General features: G+C 42.9%; 1 protein-coding gene across 3 annotated transcripts in view; it reads right to left on the reverse strand.

The window, feature by feature from the left end:
* Window positions 1–13,753, reverse strand: part of MANBA (mannosidase beta) — an 85,140-nt gene that overhangs the window by 32,141 nt on the left and 39,246 nt on the right. For all 3 annotated transcript variants that reach the window (XR_009558117.1, XR_009558116.1, XM_060278477.1), the window contains exon 6: window positions 8,640–8,815. Coding sequence is in view for 1 of the 3 variants with exons in the window: in XM_060278477.1 (XP_060134460.1) it covers window positions 8,640–8,815 (176 nt within the window). In the remaining 2 variants the exon portion in view is untranslated. The remainder of the gene's footprint in view (window positions 1–8,639; window positions 8,816–13,753) is intronic.

Genomic DNA, 13,753 nt, shown 5'->3' on the forward strand with positions numbered 1-13,753 from the left:
CGGCGTTACTAGAACGCTACAGCCCATCCAATAACCATTCTGAGTTCTTGGGTGGGAGATCAGGGTTCAAGGCTTGTGGCTTTTTGAAGGTGTAAGGAACCTGTGACCCTCATTGGACTCCAACTCCCATCACCCAATGGGCAAGGATAACATATTGGGAGCAGGGGCATAGGTTCCCCACTCCCGGCTCATTGAGTTAACCGGCTTCTCCTATTACCCCTGCATTTGTGCCTTCAAAATTATTATTTAGAAATTAGCAATAATCTAATATTAAATTCACAGCATGCTACAACCTCAGAGAAAACACAATGGAGATGATATACAGGTGGCACCACACCCCTCTAAAACTTGCCAAAATGTATAAAGGTAGGTCGCTAACATGTTGGAGATGTAAAAAGGATATAGGGTCTTTTTTCCATATGTGGTGGAACTGTGAAGTTATCCGTAAATTTTGGAATAACATCTATAATGAACTTTAAAAACTATTTAAATTTACATTTAAAGAAAGACTAGAGATCCTCCAATTAGGTATAGTACCAACAGAAATTTTTTAAAATATATATATAAGACCATTGTTTATGTACACAATCACGGCAGCCAGAACAATAGTGGCAAGAAACTAGAAAAATGAAATTTTGCCAACAATAACAGATTGGCAGATTCTCGTGATAGAATACCTACAATTAGCCAAACTGTCGGGGAAAAATAGAGGAGTGTCAAATCAGAAAGTATATGGAAAATGGGAAATATTTAAAGAATACTTAAAAACATATTGTACAAATAAAAAAAATACTTGCAGAACTAGATTGATACTTGTAAGCAAAAAATGTATTAGATACCATTCTGGATTATATATACAGTGGTACCTCGACTTACGAATAACTCGGCTAACGAATGTTTCGAGTTACGAACGGAGCTCCGTCCGCCATTTTGGATGCGGTTTAGATAGGATTTTTTTGACTTACGAATTTTTAGATAGGATTTTTTCGACTTACGAATTCCCCCCCCCCCATAGGCTTCTACTTACAATTTTTTTGACTTACGAAGGTCCGTTCAGAACGGATTAAATTCGTAAGTCGAGGGACCACTGTACTTATCAAAAAAACAAAACAACATAAATCTGTGCAAGAGAATACAGTTAATATAAGCAGTATAATGAGAATGATTGGAAGTTACAGATTTTAATTTGTTAGTCGATTGTAATATGTCGTATGTTTCATGTTATTTTTATTTCATTTGTTTTTTATTGTATTGTTTTTGTTTTGTATGATTTGTTATTTATGTATATATGTTTGTATGGGAAATTAATAAAGATTTATTAAAAAAAGAAATTAGCAATAATCACAAGGTTTTGTTTCGGTTGGGTTTGTTTTTTTTTACTCAGCACCTGTGGCCAGCTCTGGAGGACGTTTGAAGTCCTCCTTTCAATTCAAAGCAAGTCCAGTGCTTAATAAAAGCTTGCACTGGTTGTCTATGTGCTACTGACCTGACTGGTTACTGGCCTACATCAGGCATCCCCAAACTGCGGCCCTCTAGAATCTGTTTTGGCCTACAACTCCCATGATCCCTAGCTAAGAGGACCAGTGGTCAGGGATGATGGGAATTGTAGTCCAAAACACCTGGAGGGCCAAAGTTTGGGGATGCCAGGCCTACAAGGTTCTTGTATTAATTTACAAGGCCTGCAACTTGGGTCTAGGCACCCACAATTCTTCTATTTCACTACCTACTGAAAACATTTCTGTTTCATCCAACATTTACAAAGAGTTAATTTGATTCAGTGCTGGTCATTTGTTTTGTATTTTACAATTACATGACATCTTGATGCTTGTATTGCACAACACCCTTTTCTTTTTGAATGAGCTGTGGTTAAGAAATACTCCTATAAATAAATAAATTCCTTAAGGGCTATCTGATTCCTTACATACCTTCAGGGGAGCCTCAACAGTGGCATTCCATGTCTCGGGCACACACCCCACATCCACCAGGACAAATAATGAGTGTTAAGCAAAGAACAAGTCTTGGCCGCAGCTGATGGTTTGTTTAGAGCAGGCATCCCCAATGTGCGGCCCTCCAGATATTTTGGCCTACAACTCCCATGATCCCTAGCTAAGAGGACCAGTGGTCAGGGATGATGGGAATTGTAGTCCAAAACATCTGGAGGGCTGAAGTTTGGGGGTGCCTGGTTTAGAGTAAGGCAAACCAAAGGTTTGGTAAGTATTGCAGCAGCAGGACCAGAGGAAGGAGCAAAGCACCTGCAATCTCTGCTCTACATTCGACACATTTTTCAAGATGGCGACGGAGACAGCAGCCTGGTCAGACTCTCCTGCTTTCAATTAAGCTTTTAAGTAGTTTTTAGCCACTTCGTGATTTTAAACTCACAGTTTTAACGTTTTACTGGCTGTTTTACTACCTCATCGCTTCTCCTTGGTTTTAGTTTATTGTTTTAGTTTATTGTTTTATTGTTTTACTGCTCAATCTGTCCTACTGCAACAACGGATGCCTGATGAAGCCTGTTGCTGTGAATGACTTGCTGTTTTCTCTACTGGCTAAAAACTTGGATTAATACATTGCTGTGGAGACTTGGTTCTGGCTTGGATAAGGTACGCTTAGTCCCCCCGAAGAACTAAATTGCCGGGTTGTGGGGGTGAAGGTGAAGACGCCGACTTTCATACGAACAGGCAGTGAAACATATCCTCACTGCAAGTGCTGGTAGCCTCGAAGGAAATATTTATTACCTGAGTTCGTGTTAAAATATTATCCCCCCTCTTCTTGATAATCTGAATTATGGGATATGGGAAACGTCTTAGAGATTCCGAGGAGACAGTTCCCTCTTCCTTTCCAAGATCAAAGCAAACAAGGGTTGAATCATGTCACTTTAAAGAAGGGAGTAATCTACTGGAATGTTCCTACACGGTAGAAACTCAGAACCGCTTCAACCCCCTGATTGATCACACGCCAGTACTTAAAGACGAAGAGCAATTTATGCCACAAATAACAAGCGATGTGGCCAACAGCAAAAGTGTAGTCTCTCTTCAGAAGGAGGAATTGGTCGTTGACGCAGCCAATCATATGACATTTGAACAGTTACATTTAATAATTAAAACCTTGCACTGTATATTCAAAAGAATAGATGATCTTTCCTCCCAGCTGCACAGTCTTCAACAAAAGCTAGTTACTACTACACTATCGTCAGCCGGCGTTAAGTCCCTTGAAGAGAGAAAGGCGACGAGGAGTTTGTCCTTAAATAACAAATGTACTGACAAATCTAAATACAACCTTAACCTTCAATTAGGTCATCAATCCTTGATTCTAAAACCAAGGCAAGTGAGCCTAACTATACAAAATGGGGACCCAAGATGGAGAACTCTGGGCGGTGCTAAGGAACTCCTGAAGGTGCTTTTAAATATTGAGGCAGCACAAATTGACCTTTGTGCAGTCCTCCCCCTTGCCCATCACCACAAATCCCAGAGAGTCCTGCTTGCGTTTCAATCTACAAGAATTCCCTCTATCATATTACGAAGGAAAGCATTTTTGTCTCGCTGTGGGATAACACCAACGAGAGCCTTCATAGACCCTACGCCTAAACCCCTATTGTTGGAGGCAATAACCAAAGAGGTCTCAAAATCTGCTAATCCTGATCCACTAGTGGATGACAGAGTAGGTGTTCTACCTCAGGAGAAGAGTTATGTGGCCTCCACTCCTCTGAAAAAGAACAATGACCATCTGGTAAGTGGCCTGACACCTCCAGAAGAGATCGAACTCATTGCCTCCTTTGCAGATTTACCAGCGGTGGAACAAAAAGAAATTATTAATAGGCTGGAATCGCTTAAACTCCAATTTATTAGGAAGCTCAGCACAAGAACACCCACATATAGCGAACATGACATCCTAGAAGAATCAGATCATATGGAACTCGAAATATCAAATGCTAAATGTATGTCAGTAATGGAGGATAAGATACAACCCCAAGTAGTAACTACTGGCCCTTCCGTCCAAGCAGAACAACCCGCCGTGCTCTTAATAGATTTACAAGACTCACCCTCGAAAAATATTCCTGAAGAAAGCACTCATGACATATCACAACAGGTAAAATCCCCTTCTACACATTCATCGATGCCCGACCTGGAACCTTCTTATAGCACTGACCAAACAAGAGAAGAGGTGCCTTTGCTAACTTTCCCAAACAGCTCACTCTCCCAGCCTCATCCCTCATTGCGGAGTATTATGGATTCAACAGCAAGACCAGAGACGGAACTGATTGAAGACCCAACAGGCCACATAAATCAAGTAGTCCAAAAGACCAGTAGCAGGCCACAGAGAGACCAAACGTCTGACGAGATAGCTGGATCGCATTTGGTGGCCCACCAAACCTCTCTGGAAAAGGGGACCTCCCCTGCCCAAGGTCCTACTCCTAGAGGTATGAGTGGCCAAGTTCAACAGTCAGATAACTTTGCAAATCCTCCCATTCAGCTTTTGCGAGGGATTTTTCATCAGAGGAAAATAACTGATTTTTTTAGTGGCTCCCCTCTTCCCGTATTAAAGTTGAACCAACCTTCTGAATGACAGTTACTCAGAAGAGAGAGGAATCCCCAGCCTACAATATTAAGTTGGAACATTGCTGGATGGAAAAGTAAAATATTAGATCCAGAATTCCAAAAATATATTAATTCCTTTCTTATCATATTATTACAAGAAACCTGGGTGGAGGAGGAAATTGAGATAAATGGCTTTGAGTCTATATGTCTGCCTGCTAGCCCGTCAGCGAGTGGTGGCCGCCCTAAAGGTGGCCTTACAATTGGTATCTCTCTTAAACTTCGGGCTAAACTTTCACTAGTGCATGCATTACCGCCTTATGCTATTACCGGACTGATCTCTGGTGAAAACTTCTCCTTATTGGTTACAAATGTATATTTCCCCCCGGGAGGGTTAGCAGCTGATCTGACTTCTAGATGGGAATCCCTAGAGGATTTTTTACTTTCCTGCTATCTTAAGTTTCCAAATGTCCCTTCCCTTATTGGAGGCGATTTTAACGCTCGGATAGCTTCAAATCGGGAGGCTCTTATAAAGTCTAAATGGTGGGTCGACCCCGGCACTCAAACATACGATCCAGTATATATCCCCACTAGAATATCAAAGGATGTAAAAGTCAATAAGGCGGGAGTGATGCTTTATCAGATGACTTTACGCCTAAATTTAATTATATTAAATGGTAGATGTCCTCCAGATATTCCAGGAGAATTTACCCATCTAGGGTTAAAATCAAACAGTGTCCTTGACTATGTATTGGTCTCCCAGGATCTATTTTTGAATGTCACCTCTTTTAAAATTGACAATGCTCAATTTAGTGACCATCTTCCCCTGTCAACCAAGTTATGTGTTGACTGGCAGTTGCTCGACCGTTCCCACCCAATCCCGGTGATTGAGGAGTCGACTACTAAAATAAAGGGGATTAAATGGTCCCCTGCCCTTGCCCATAGATATAGGGATTTTATCCGAGAAAAGTTTCCTGGCGACCAGCCGGACGTAGGAATAGCCCCGCATGATCCAATTAAGTGTATGAGGTTTTTTTCTTGCCTGATAGTAGTTTTAACTCGCTTTTTTACTTCTCCAGCCTATGGAGTTAAAAACCATTATTTTAAATTTGGCGCCCCTTGGTTCAACTCCTCTTGCAAACAAGCCAGACTCCATCTACACACGATATATAATGACTATAAACTCTCCGGTGTTCCTGCCTTACCTCCATCTTATCCCCTGGCTAAAAAAGCATACAAACAGGCCCAGAAATCGGCCAAAAGGGAATGGCAACTAAATCGTTGGCAGACTATAATTACTGCCTCAAAATCTCATAACTCCCGGAAATTTTGGTCTTTAATAAAGGGAAGAACGAGGAATTATCCCCTAACGGTGATCCCGGCCCCTACGTGGGAGCAGTTCCTGAGAAAATATTTCTCAGTGGCAGAAGCTCCGACCACTCAGTGGAGACCTTCCTCTAATCCCCTTCCTGTCTGGCCCAACACCGACCCTGCTGAAATCTTAGAATTGATAGCTGAGCTGAAAACTGGTAAGGCTCCCGGGTCGGATTTGGTCCCTGTTGAGGCTATAAAGCTACACTCTGCATGGTGGGCAGGGATTTTAGCTAAAACCTTCGACGCCATAAATGCCACGGGCTCAATACCAGAAACATGGAAAGAGGCCATTATAATTCCTATCTATAAAAAAGGCCCCCCCGGTGACCCAGGGAACTACCGGAATATTAGTCTGCTATCATCCATTGGGAAAATATATGCCCGTTTTTTGCTCGCAAGGTTGATGAAGTGGTCAGTTGAGGCTGACCTGATTAAGCACGAGCAAGCTGGATTTAGATTAAACCGTTCCACAACAGATCAGGCAATTATTCTTCATCACTTAGCCCGGAAATACTCGTCACCTCGACGGGGCCAACTTTGCGCAGCTTTCATAGATTTGAAAGCTGCGTTTGATAGTATCCCGAGGAAATTACTATGGGATAAACTTGCCCGTTGGGGTATAGATAGAAGACTTCTGTGGCTTATCTCCCAACTTCATGCCGGGTCTGTGGCCAGGGTGAGATTAACCCCTGCTGGCGACCTAACAAACCCAGTGCCAGTAAATAAGGGAGTACGCCAGGGCTGTATCTTAGCGCCACTTCTTTTTAACTTATTTATCAGTGATATGAGGAACCCATTAGCCGACTCACAAAAATTTATCCATGCCCCTCGAATAGCTGATTATCGTTGTCCATTACTTCTCTATGCAGATGATGCGGTGCTACTCTCTTACTCCAGAGTGGGTTTAAGGAGGGCACTAAAGATTTTTGCAACTTATTGCTCTCTTAATCATCTGTCTATCAACCACACCAAGTCCAAAGTACTGATATTTTCAAGGAGTCGTAAACTTTATTCATGGAAACTGGAGGGTACGAAAATCGAACAAGTACATAAATTTAAATATTTAGGAATTTATTTTCAGTATAATTTAGGGTGGAAAGCGCATGTTGAATACCTTCAAAACAAGACAAAAGCCCTATCGCACTCCCTCCTCCGTTTTTTCTTTTCTGAGGGGGCCCTATTCATCCCTGCGGCCTTGAAAGTGTATAGCATTAAAGTGTTGGCTACAATGGCCCATGCTGCCCCTTTATGGGCTGCTTTTGCAAATCTCTCACCTTTAGAGTCGCTTCAAAGCCAATTCTTACGTCGACTCTTAAAATTACCAACATGCGTAAGTAATGCTGCTATTCGTTTAGAAATGAAGATCCCTTCAGTTGAGTTAGTCTTATGGAGGCGAGTTTTGATTTACTGGATATCCCTATGGCATAAACTCCCGAACCACTATCTTATTCAATGCATGTGGCGGGATGACTTCACAAATTTGTGGACCGGAAAAATCTATGCCAAATTGTTGTCCTATGAGATCTCTCCCTCTGAATTGCTCAAACTGGATTTAAATGCAGCAAAAAGGTGTATAAACCAAAGGTTGGATGATGCGGAGCTATACCAAAATTGTCTAGCTGGCAGGGGAGTCTGCTCACCGTTAAATATCGGCATAACCCCTATTTACCGTACTCCATCCTACTTAACAACGCTTACGGCCGCGTCTCATCGATATGCCTTCCTTAAAGCTAGGTTCAATGTTTTTCCAACTAATGTGCTGAGACATAGATTTACTAAGGGCCAAGTCTCTTCAATGTGTGCTTGCGAAATGAAATCAACTGAATCTTTACACCATGTTATGTTTATCTGCCCTATGTACAGTTCGGCTCGTGCTAGTATATTAAACTCCATAATCCAGCCTATGGCTGATAATCCAGTTGACCTTCAGCTAGCCTGGGTTCTTCAAGATGTGGACCCTTATATCACTCTACAGGTTGCTAAATTCCTAACAGCCGTCCTCTCGTACAAGAGATGGAATGGAATGTTAGCTGATTATTGATAGTTATAAGAATTTTTTTTAATGACATCAGATATTGATTTTAGTTAGGCGCCTAAATTTTTAATCTTAATCTTAAACCTTCAAGATATGTTTTTTGAATTGTTAATATTTGTCCTCGTGAGCTGTGAATTGTGTTATATTATCTGTGGTTTGTATGAGTCTGTGGTTTTTATTTGATTTGTTTTGTTGTGTTGTGTTTTATGATGGGCGTACAGCCGAATAAACATATTTGATTTGCTCTACATTCACTCACAGTTAGCCAAAGTTTGCAAACCTGGCCAATGTATGTTCTTCAGGACTGCACATTATTGCTGCATATTTGGTCACCTATGGTGAGCACAATCTTGCCTAGGCAACCAAACAGGGAAACTTTTATTTAAAAAAACCAGAAGTCCTAGTTCCTTCCTTGCCTCCTTTTCAGGATATTGAGGTGGCACAAGTGGACAACACAGGTCAAGCCAAATTAAGTTAACGAAAAGGATAGGAGCACACGCTTAATTCTCCCACTGAAAACCACAGTATATTCACTTGCGTGAATTGTGCCCACAGACTTCCCATATATGGGTGTGAAAAACAGCAGGACTTTTTTTGTTGTTGAGTAACATCTATGGCCTTATTGGTGCCTACCCATACACAGCGTTGATTTTCACACCACAGGAAAAAGTTTTGCATTCAGTAGCACTGGCCCTCACCTTACTTATGTTTACTAGCAGCACGACGCTGCCTTCACCTGGGCGAAGCTCCACTGTGAATGTCTGCTGCGTCTGCAGCTCAGGAATGCTCACAGAGGTGAGAGCAGCAACTGGCTTTGAGCTGATGACATCAAAATCCAGCTCTATTTTGAGACTCCACTGCTGAGTGTTTTGCACTGAACGAAACAAAAACAAAGAAGGTTGATGAGAGCGGACAGATTGGACGCATACCGTTAGTCACCTGTAATCTAGAAGGTTATGTCTGCCTTCACACTTAGGGAGATCTGGGTTCAAATCCCCATACAACAGCGTGACACCAACAGGGGACCAAAGGGAAGACACATCTTGCTATCCACATCACACGGGGTTGTTTTCATGAGGATATAATTGTGATGATAAATTGGGATGATATGCATCCCACCCAGAGCTCCCTGCAGGAAGGTAGTAGTAGATCAGGGGTGGGGAACCTGTGTCTCTCTAGATCAGTGTTTCCCAAACTTGGGTCTCCAGCTATTTTTGGACTACAACTCCCATCATCCCTAGCTAGCAGCACCAGTGATCAGGAATGATGGGAATTGTAGTCCAAAAACAGCTGGAGGCCCAAGTTTGGGGCAAAAAAAGGTCTAGATGCATCTGGACCAAAACCTGCATCATCTCTGACCATTGGGTCAAGCTTGCTGGAGCTGATGGGTGTTGGATTCCAACATCTGAAGGACACCAGCCAGATGGATGTTATATGCAGCCAGAAGCTAGCCACAGAAATTTACTCAACTGCTACTACCACAGAAGCTCATACTAACATTTGGTAGCTGGCTCATACTAACATTTTCCTATGCCAGTTGTATTTTGAAGATGGTTCAGAATTTCTCACACAAAGGGATGGAGATTATGGAACAAACTAGGCATGATATTCAATGTCTAGCTTTCTTCTTCTTCTAAGTAACAGCCAGGAGGGGGATTAGGTCCTTGATGCACAGAGAAGGGAGTGTACACCATGAACTCGATGAGATTTTCCTCCAAGCTGCTGCTAAGCCCAAGAAGAGAGCACCATTCATCTCTCAGAGTGAACAGGAGCTTCGAGGAGGAGGCTATTTCCATTGGGTCTTGCATGTCATGGTCTCAGTCCCAATTGCACACCACTTATAGCTGTTCTTTAGCAGAAAAACACTAGACATGTTAAATGCAATCACCCTTGTCTGGTTTGGACCTGTGCAAACCAGGAATTGTTCTCGACAGCTTGAACATAAAACAAAAAGTGTTATAGTCATTGTGAATGTTGCTTGAAAAGATGCGGACAACAAAAGGAAGGGTCTGAGCTGGGCCAACATCAGAAACCGGTGTTAGTGGCCAGCTGCTGAGCCCTCGTATCTCCAGGAGGGATCCCTAATCAGCCACCACTGAACAGCTACAAAGAAGACAAAGGAACCCCACCCCAGGCACAAGTAATAGATCTGGAATCACCTCCAGTCCCAAACCACATTGCACAAGACCAAATCAGTCTATGGAGAGGTCACTCTAGGTGAGGCTTCCTCAACCTCAGCCCTCCAGATGTTTTGAGATTACAATTCCCATCACCCCTGACCACTGGTCCTGCTAGCTAGGGATCATGGCAGTTGTAGGCCAAAAACATCTGGAGGGCCGAGGTTGAGGAAGCCTGCTCTAGGTAAAGGATGTGGATGCCGTCACCCACCAGGTATTGTTGGACCACAAATCCCATCATCTCTGACCATGTCAACTGGGGCTGATTGGACTCAAGAGCCCAGGAACATCTGTAGGGGTGCTACTTTTCTGACCCTGATTTCTATACGAACACAAAGTTGAATTGGTCCAACAGGATATCCCCCATCCTTCCCAGATAATGTGAAGTAACTAGGCCAGTGTTGCTAGAGCAATACTAGGTAGGCTGCAAATTCATGAGTTAAGGAAGGCACCAGTTTCACAACTCTCTCCTAAATCTTTTATGTGCCATTAAAAATATTATACATACATACACACACATATTGGGGAATGGTGTGAGATGATGAGGTGTGGTAGCCTTCCTACCTGCTAGCCAACATTTACACAGAGGGAGTGGTCAGGCAGGTATTCCAGCTCCGCTAGCAACTGTCTTTAACTCAATAAAGAGGCTTGCCTCACTCTTCAAAAACTGATGTACAAAACTAGCCATACTTTCACAGGTGGCCTCAAGTCTAGAACGTCTGTTAACACACATCAAGATGTTCAACCACAAAATTTTACATTGGTGGTAGTTTAATGTAGATAGAGAATAAGGTTTGTTTGTTTTTTGATGTTTCACTTATGTAGCACCACTGACACAAGGTTAACCCTGGTAAAACAGGTTGGGGATACTTATTTTCCCACCAGCTGCAAGAAAGTAAGGTAGCCATTTCATAACAACAAGGACTCTGGAGAAACAAGAGCGTCACGGTCGTTTACAAGGGCTTTCCCCATCTGTTACATTTTGCTTTTATTCGATCTACATTTGAACACAGCTGTTTTGGGGAAAGATCACAAATTTCTGGATAGAATAACCATTTCTGCATGTTGAACAAATGCTTCATTCAGAGAAAATGCATGGAATTCTTCTCTGCTGTAGGCCTATGAAGTGAGTGGAATTGAGACCAGGGAATGAATTGAACCCATTGTGTCTGGATTTGGTGGGGTCTACAGTTGTTTCTCTTTGGCCACTCAAGTGTGCTGGCCACATCAGCATGCCCGGTACGAGAAGGTCTCCTGCAGGATCACAGAGCTTTTGCCGGCTCAAAGAATCCTGACTCACTCAAAGAGTATTCCCAGAAAGGGCTCCTTCAACCTTCCTACTCTGCTTGAATAAACCACTTGCCTCTTGCCAAAGCTTCGCTTTACCATCTCCTTGACATATAATAGGAGAATCCTGCATATCAGTAAATGCAGGAAGCCAGGTGCCCTTTTTATTGCCTGAGTGGCTGAACTGGTATAAGAAATACAGCAGCAGAAATATAGTCCCTCTTCCCCCAGAGCAAATACAACAATGACATCCATGTCTTGAGTTTGTCTTACATGCGAAGCCACAGATCGTGTCTCAGAAATGGTTCTCAGGTTCAACTCACCCAATGAAATTAAGGAATATGGTTAAGTTAGATCAATTAATTTCAGCAGGTCTGCTCTTGAGCAAAATTTAGACGCATGCTACCCCTTGTCTTAACACATGCAGTAGAATGAGGCAATAAATGGGATGGTGGACCACTTCATACTGCAGGTACAGAAACACCTATTTGAATGTTCTATGTTAAAAATATTGCACAGATAAAAGCAGAACAGCTGGGCTTCTCCCTGATCTGCTAGTTTTGTGTGTGCAGGGTTCTGCTTTTCGTTATGAGGAGCAGTATTCAAAATGGGAATCCTTCCCCTCCTACAGGCTGAAATGGCACAATTCATTCTACCACTGGGACCTGAGTTTCCTAAGTGAATCCCAGTGGGGAATGTATAGGCTCCCAGGGAAGGTCACCGTTAACTTTTCCCACTGCTTACCAAGCCAAGGTTGCTGCTCCAGCCTCTTAGCCCTCCTCACAGCTGACAACTCCCCTTACATTAGGGCCTTCGCACTGTGCTGCAGGGCTGCGACACTCATCATCCCTGACCGTTGGCCAAACTGGCCGGGGCTGATGGGAGGAGTCAGAATCCAAGGACAAATTGTCAGGGATGGTGGGAGTTGTAGTCCAACCCCATCTGGAGGGTACCAGGTTGGGAAAGACTGTGCTATGCTTTAAACTGGGAGAGCTGGGAAAGAATGGTCAGGGCAGAGAAATGCAAAGACCCCTTCAAGCATTCCCCTTAATGCAATTAACAATTCTGGAGTAGGGCTCTGCCTTCTGACCTTATCTTCACACATGCCAAGAGGCAATTCTGCAAAGAAGGAACCTGCCCAACACATCTCTGTTATTCCTGTGACCCAGAACAATCCGTGTTCCACTTCCAAATGGCGGGGAAAATTTGTGCGTGTTCAGTAAGCTTCCCCACTGCAGCCTTTCTCCAATGGATGGAGAGCAAATGGGGAGGGAGTTGTGGGAATGAGACTAGTCCTCATGGTCCTGCTCCCTTTCCACCCACGATTGTTAAATCACATGGAGGAGAATACCTGATCACATACGGCTTGATCATATTTTCTCCTTAAAAGAAATATCAACAAGCTGTAGGAATCATTCCATTAGGTACTGGTTATACAAAAAAGATGTATTAGACCACCTGGATAAATAAAAACCCTGAACCACTTTCAATGGCATTCACATGACTGATTTAAAGATCAATAGGTTCATTATTCCAAGTTTGATTTTCTTCTTCTTCTGGATAAGCACAGCCTCAAGGCTGAGCTCCAAAAAAACACCCCCGGCTGACTGAAGGGAAACTCTATCTGGCTGCATACCTGGTTCTCAACAGGTGGAGCTGGAAGGCTACATACTAAGCAACTCCTGACGCTGTCTTGGCATTCCATGGAAATTCCAGCTGTGTTAATTTCTGCAAAGGGCTGGAGCCATTTCCAGAAGCTTCAAAGACTGCCTTCTTCCCAGTATCATCCAGGGGCAAGGTGGCTGGTTTAGTAATAAGAAGGGCACACTCCACACCAAGTTTAGAACATTTAGGTCCAGTTGACTTCAATGGGAGAGATTGTAGCAAGAGCTTCACTTTCCCAGTTAAAGTTACAGAGGCTGCAATGCACTGTTACATTTCAGTATGAGCGCTTTGGCACTTCCAGCACATCAGCTCTGTAATGTTTTCATTATTAAAACTCCACATTAAAAATGGGGGGGGGCAGCAAGGGACTGTAATTTGGTCATAAACGTTTGTTTCTTTGCATGCAAAAGATCAACCAATCATTTATGTGCACACCGCCTTTCCCAAAGTTCAAAGGGTGTGCAAGGCAGCTTGCAATGTATGAAAAATTGCATAACAACAAACAAGACAAAACTAATCACAAACAATAAGCAAAGCGTCACAAGCTACACAACCAAATTGAAAAACTTTCACCTTTTTTATATCTTTATTTTGGATCGTATGATTTAGCAGCAAAACTGCAACAACGCCCAAAAACACACACTCCCACAAAACCCCCTAAACGACACTCCATCCGGGAAACA

The sequence above is a fragment of the Zootoca vivipara genome, chromosome 9 (assembly GCF_963506605.1).
Source record: "Zootoca vivipara chromosome 9, rZooViv1.1, whole genome shotgun sequence".
Lineage (NCBI taxonomy): Eukaryota > Metazoa > Chordata > Lepidosauria > Squamata > Lacertidae > Zootoca > Zootoca vivipara.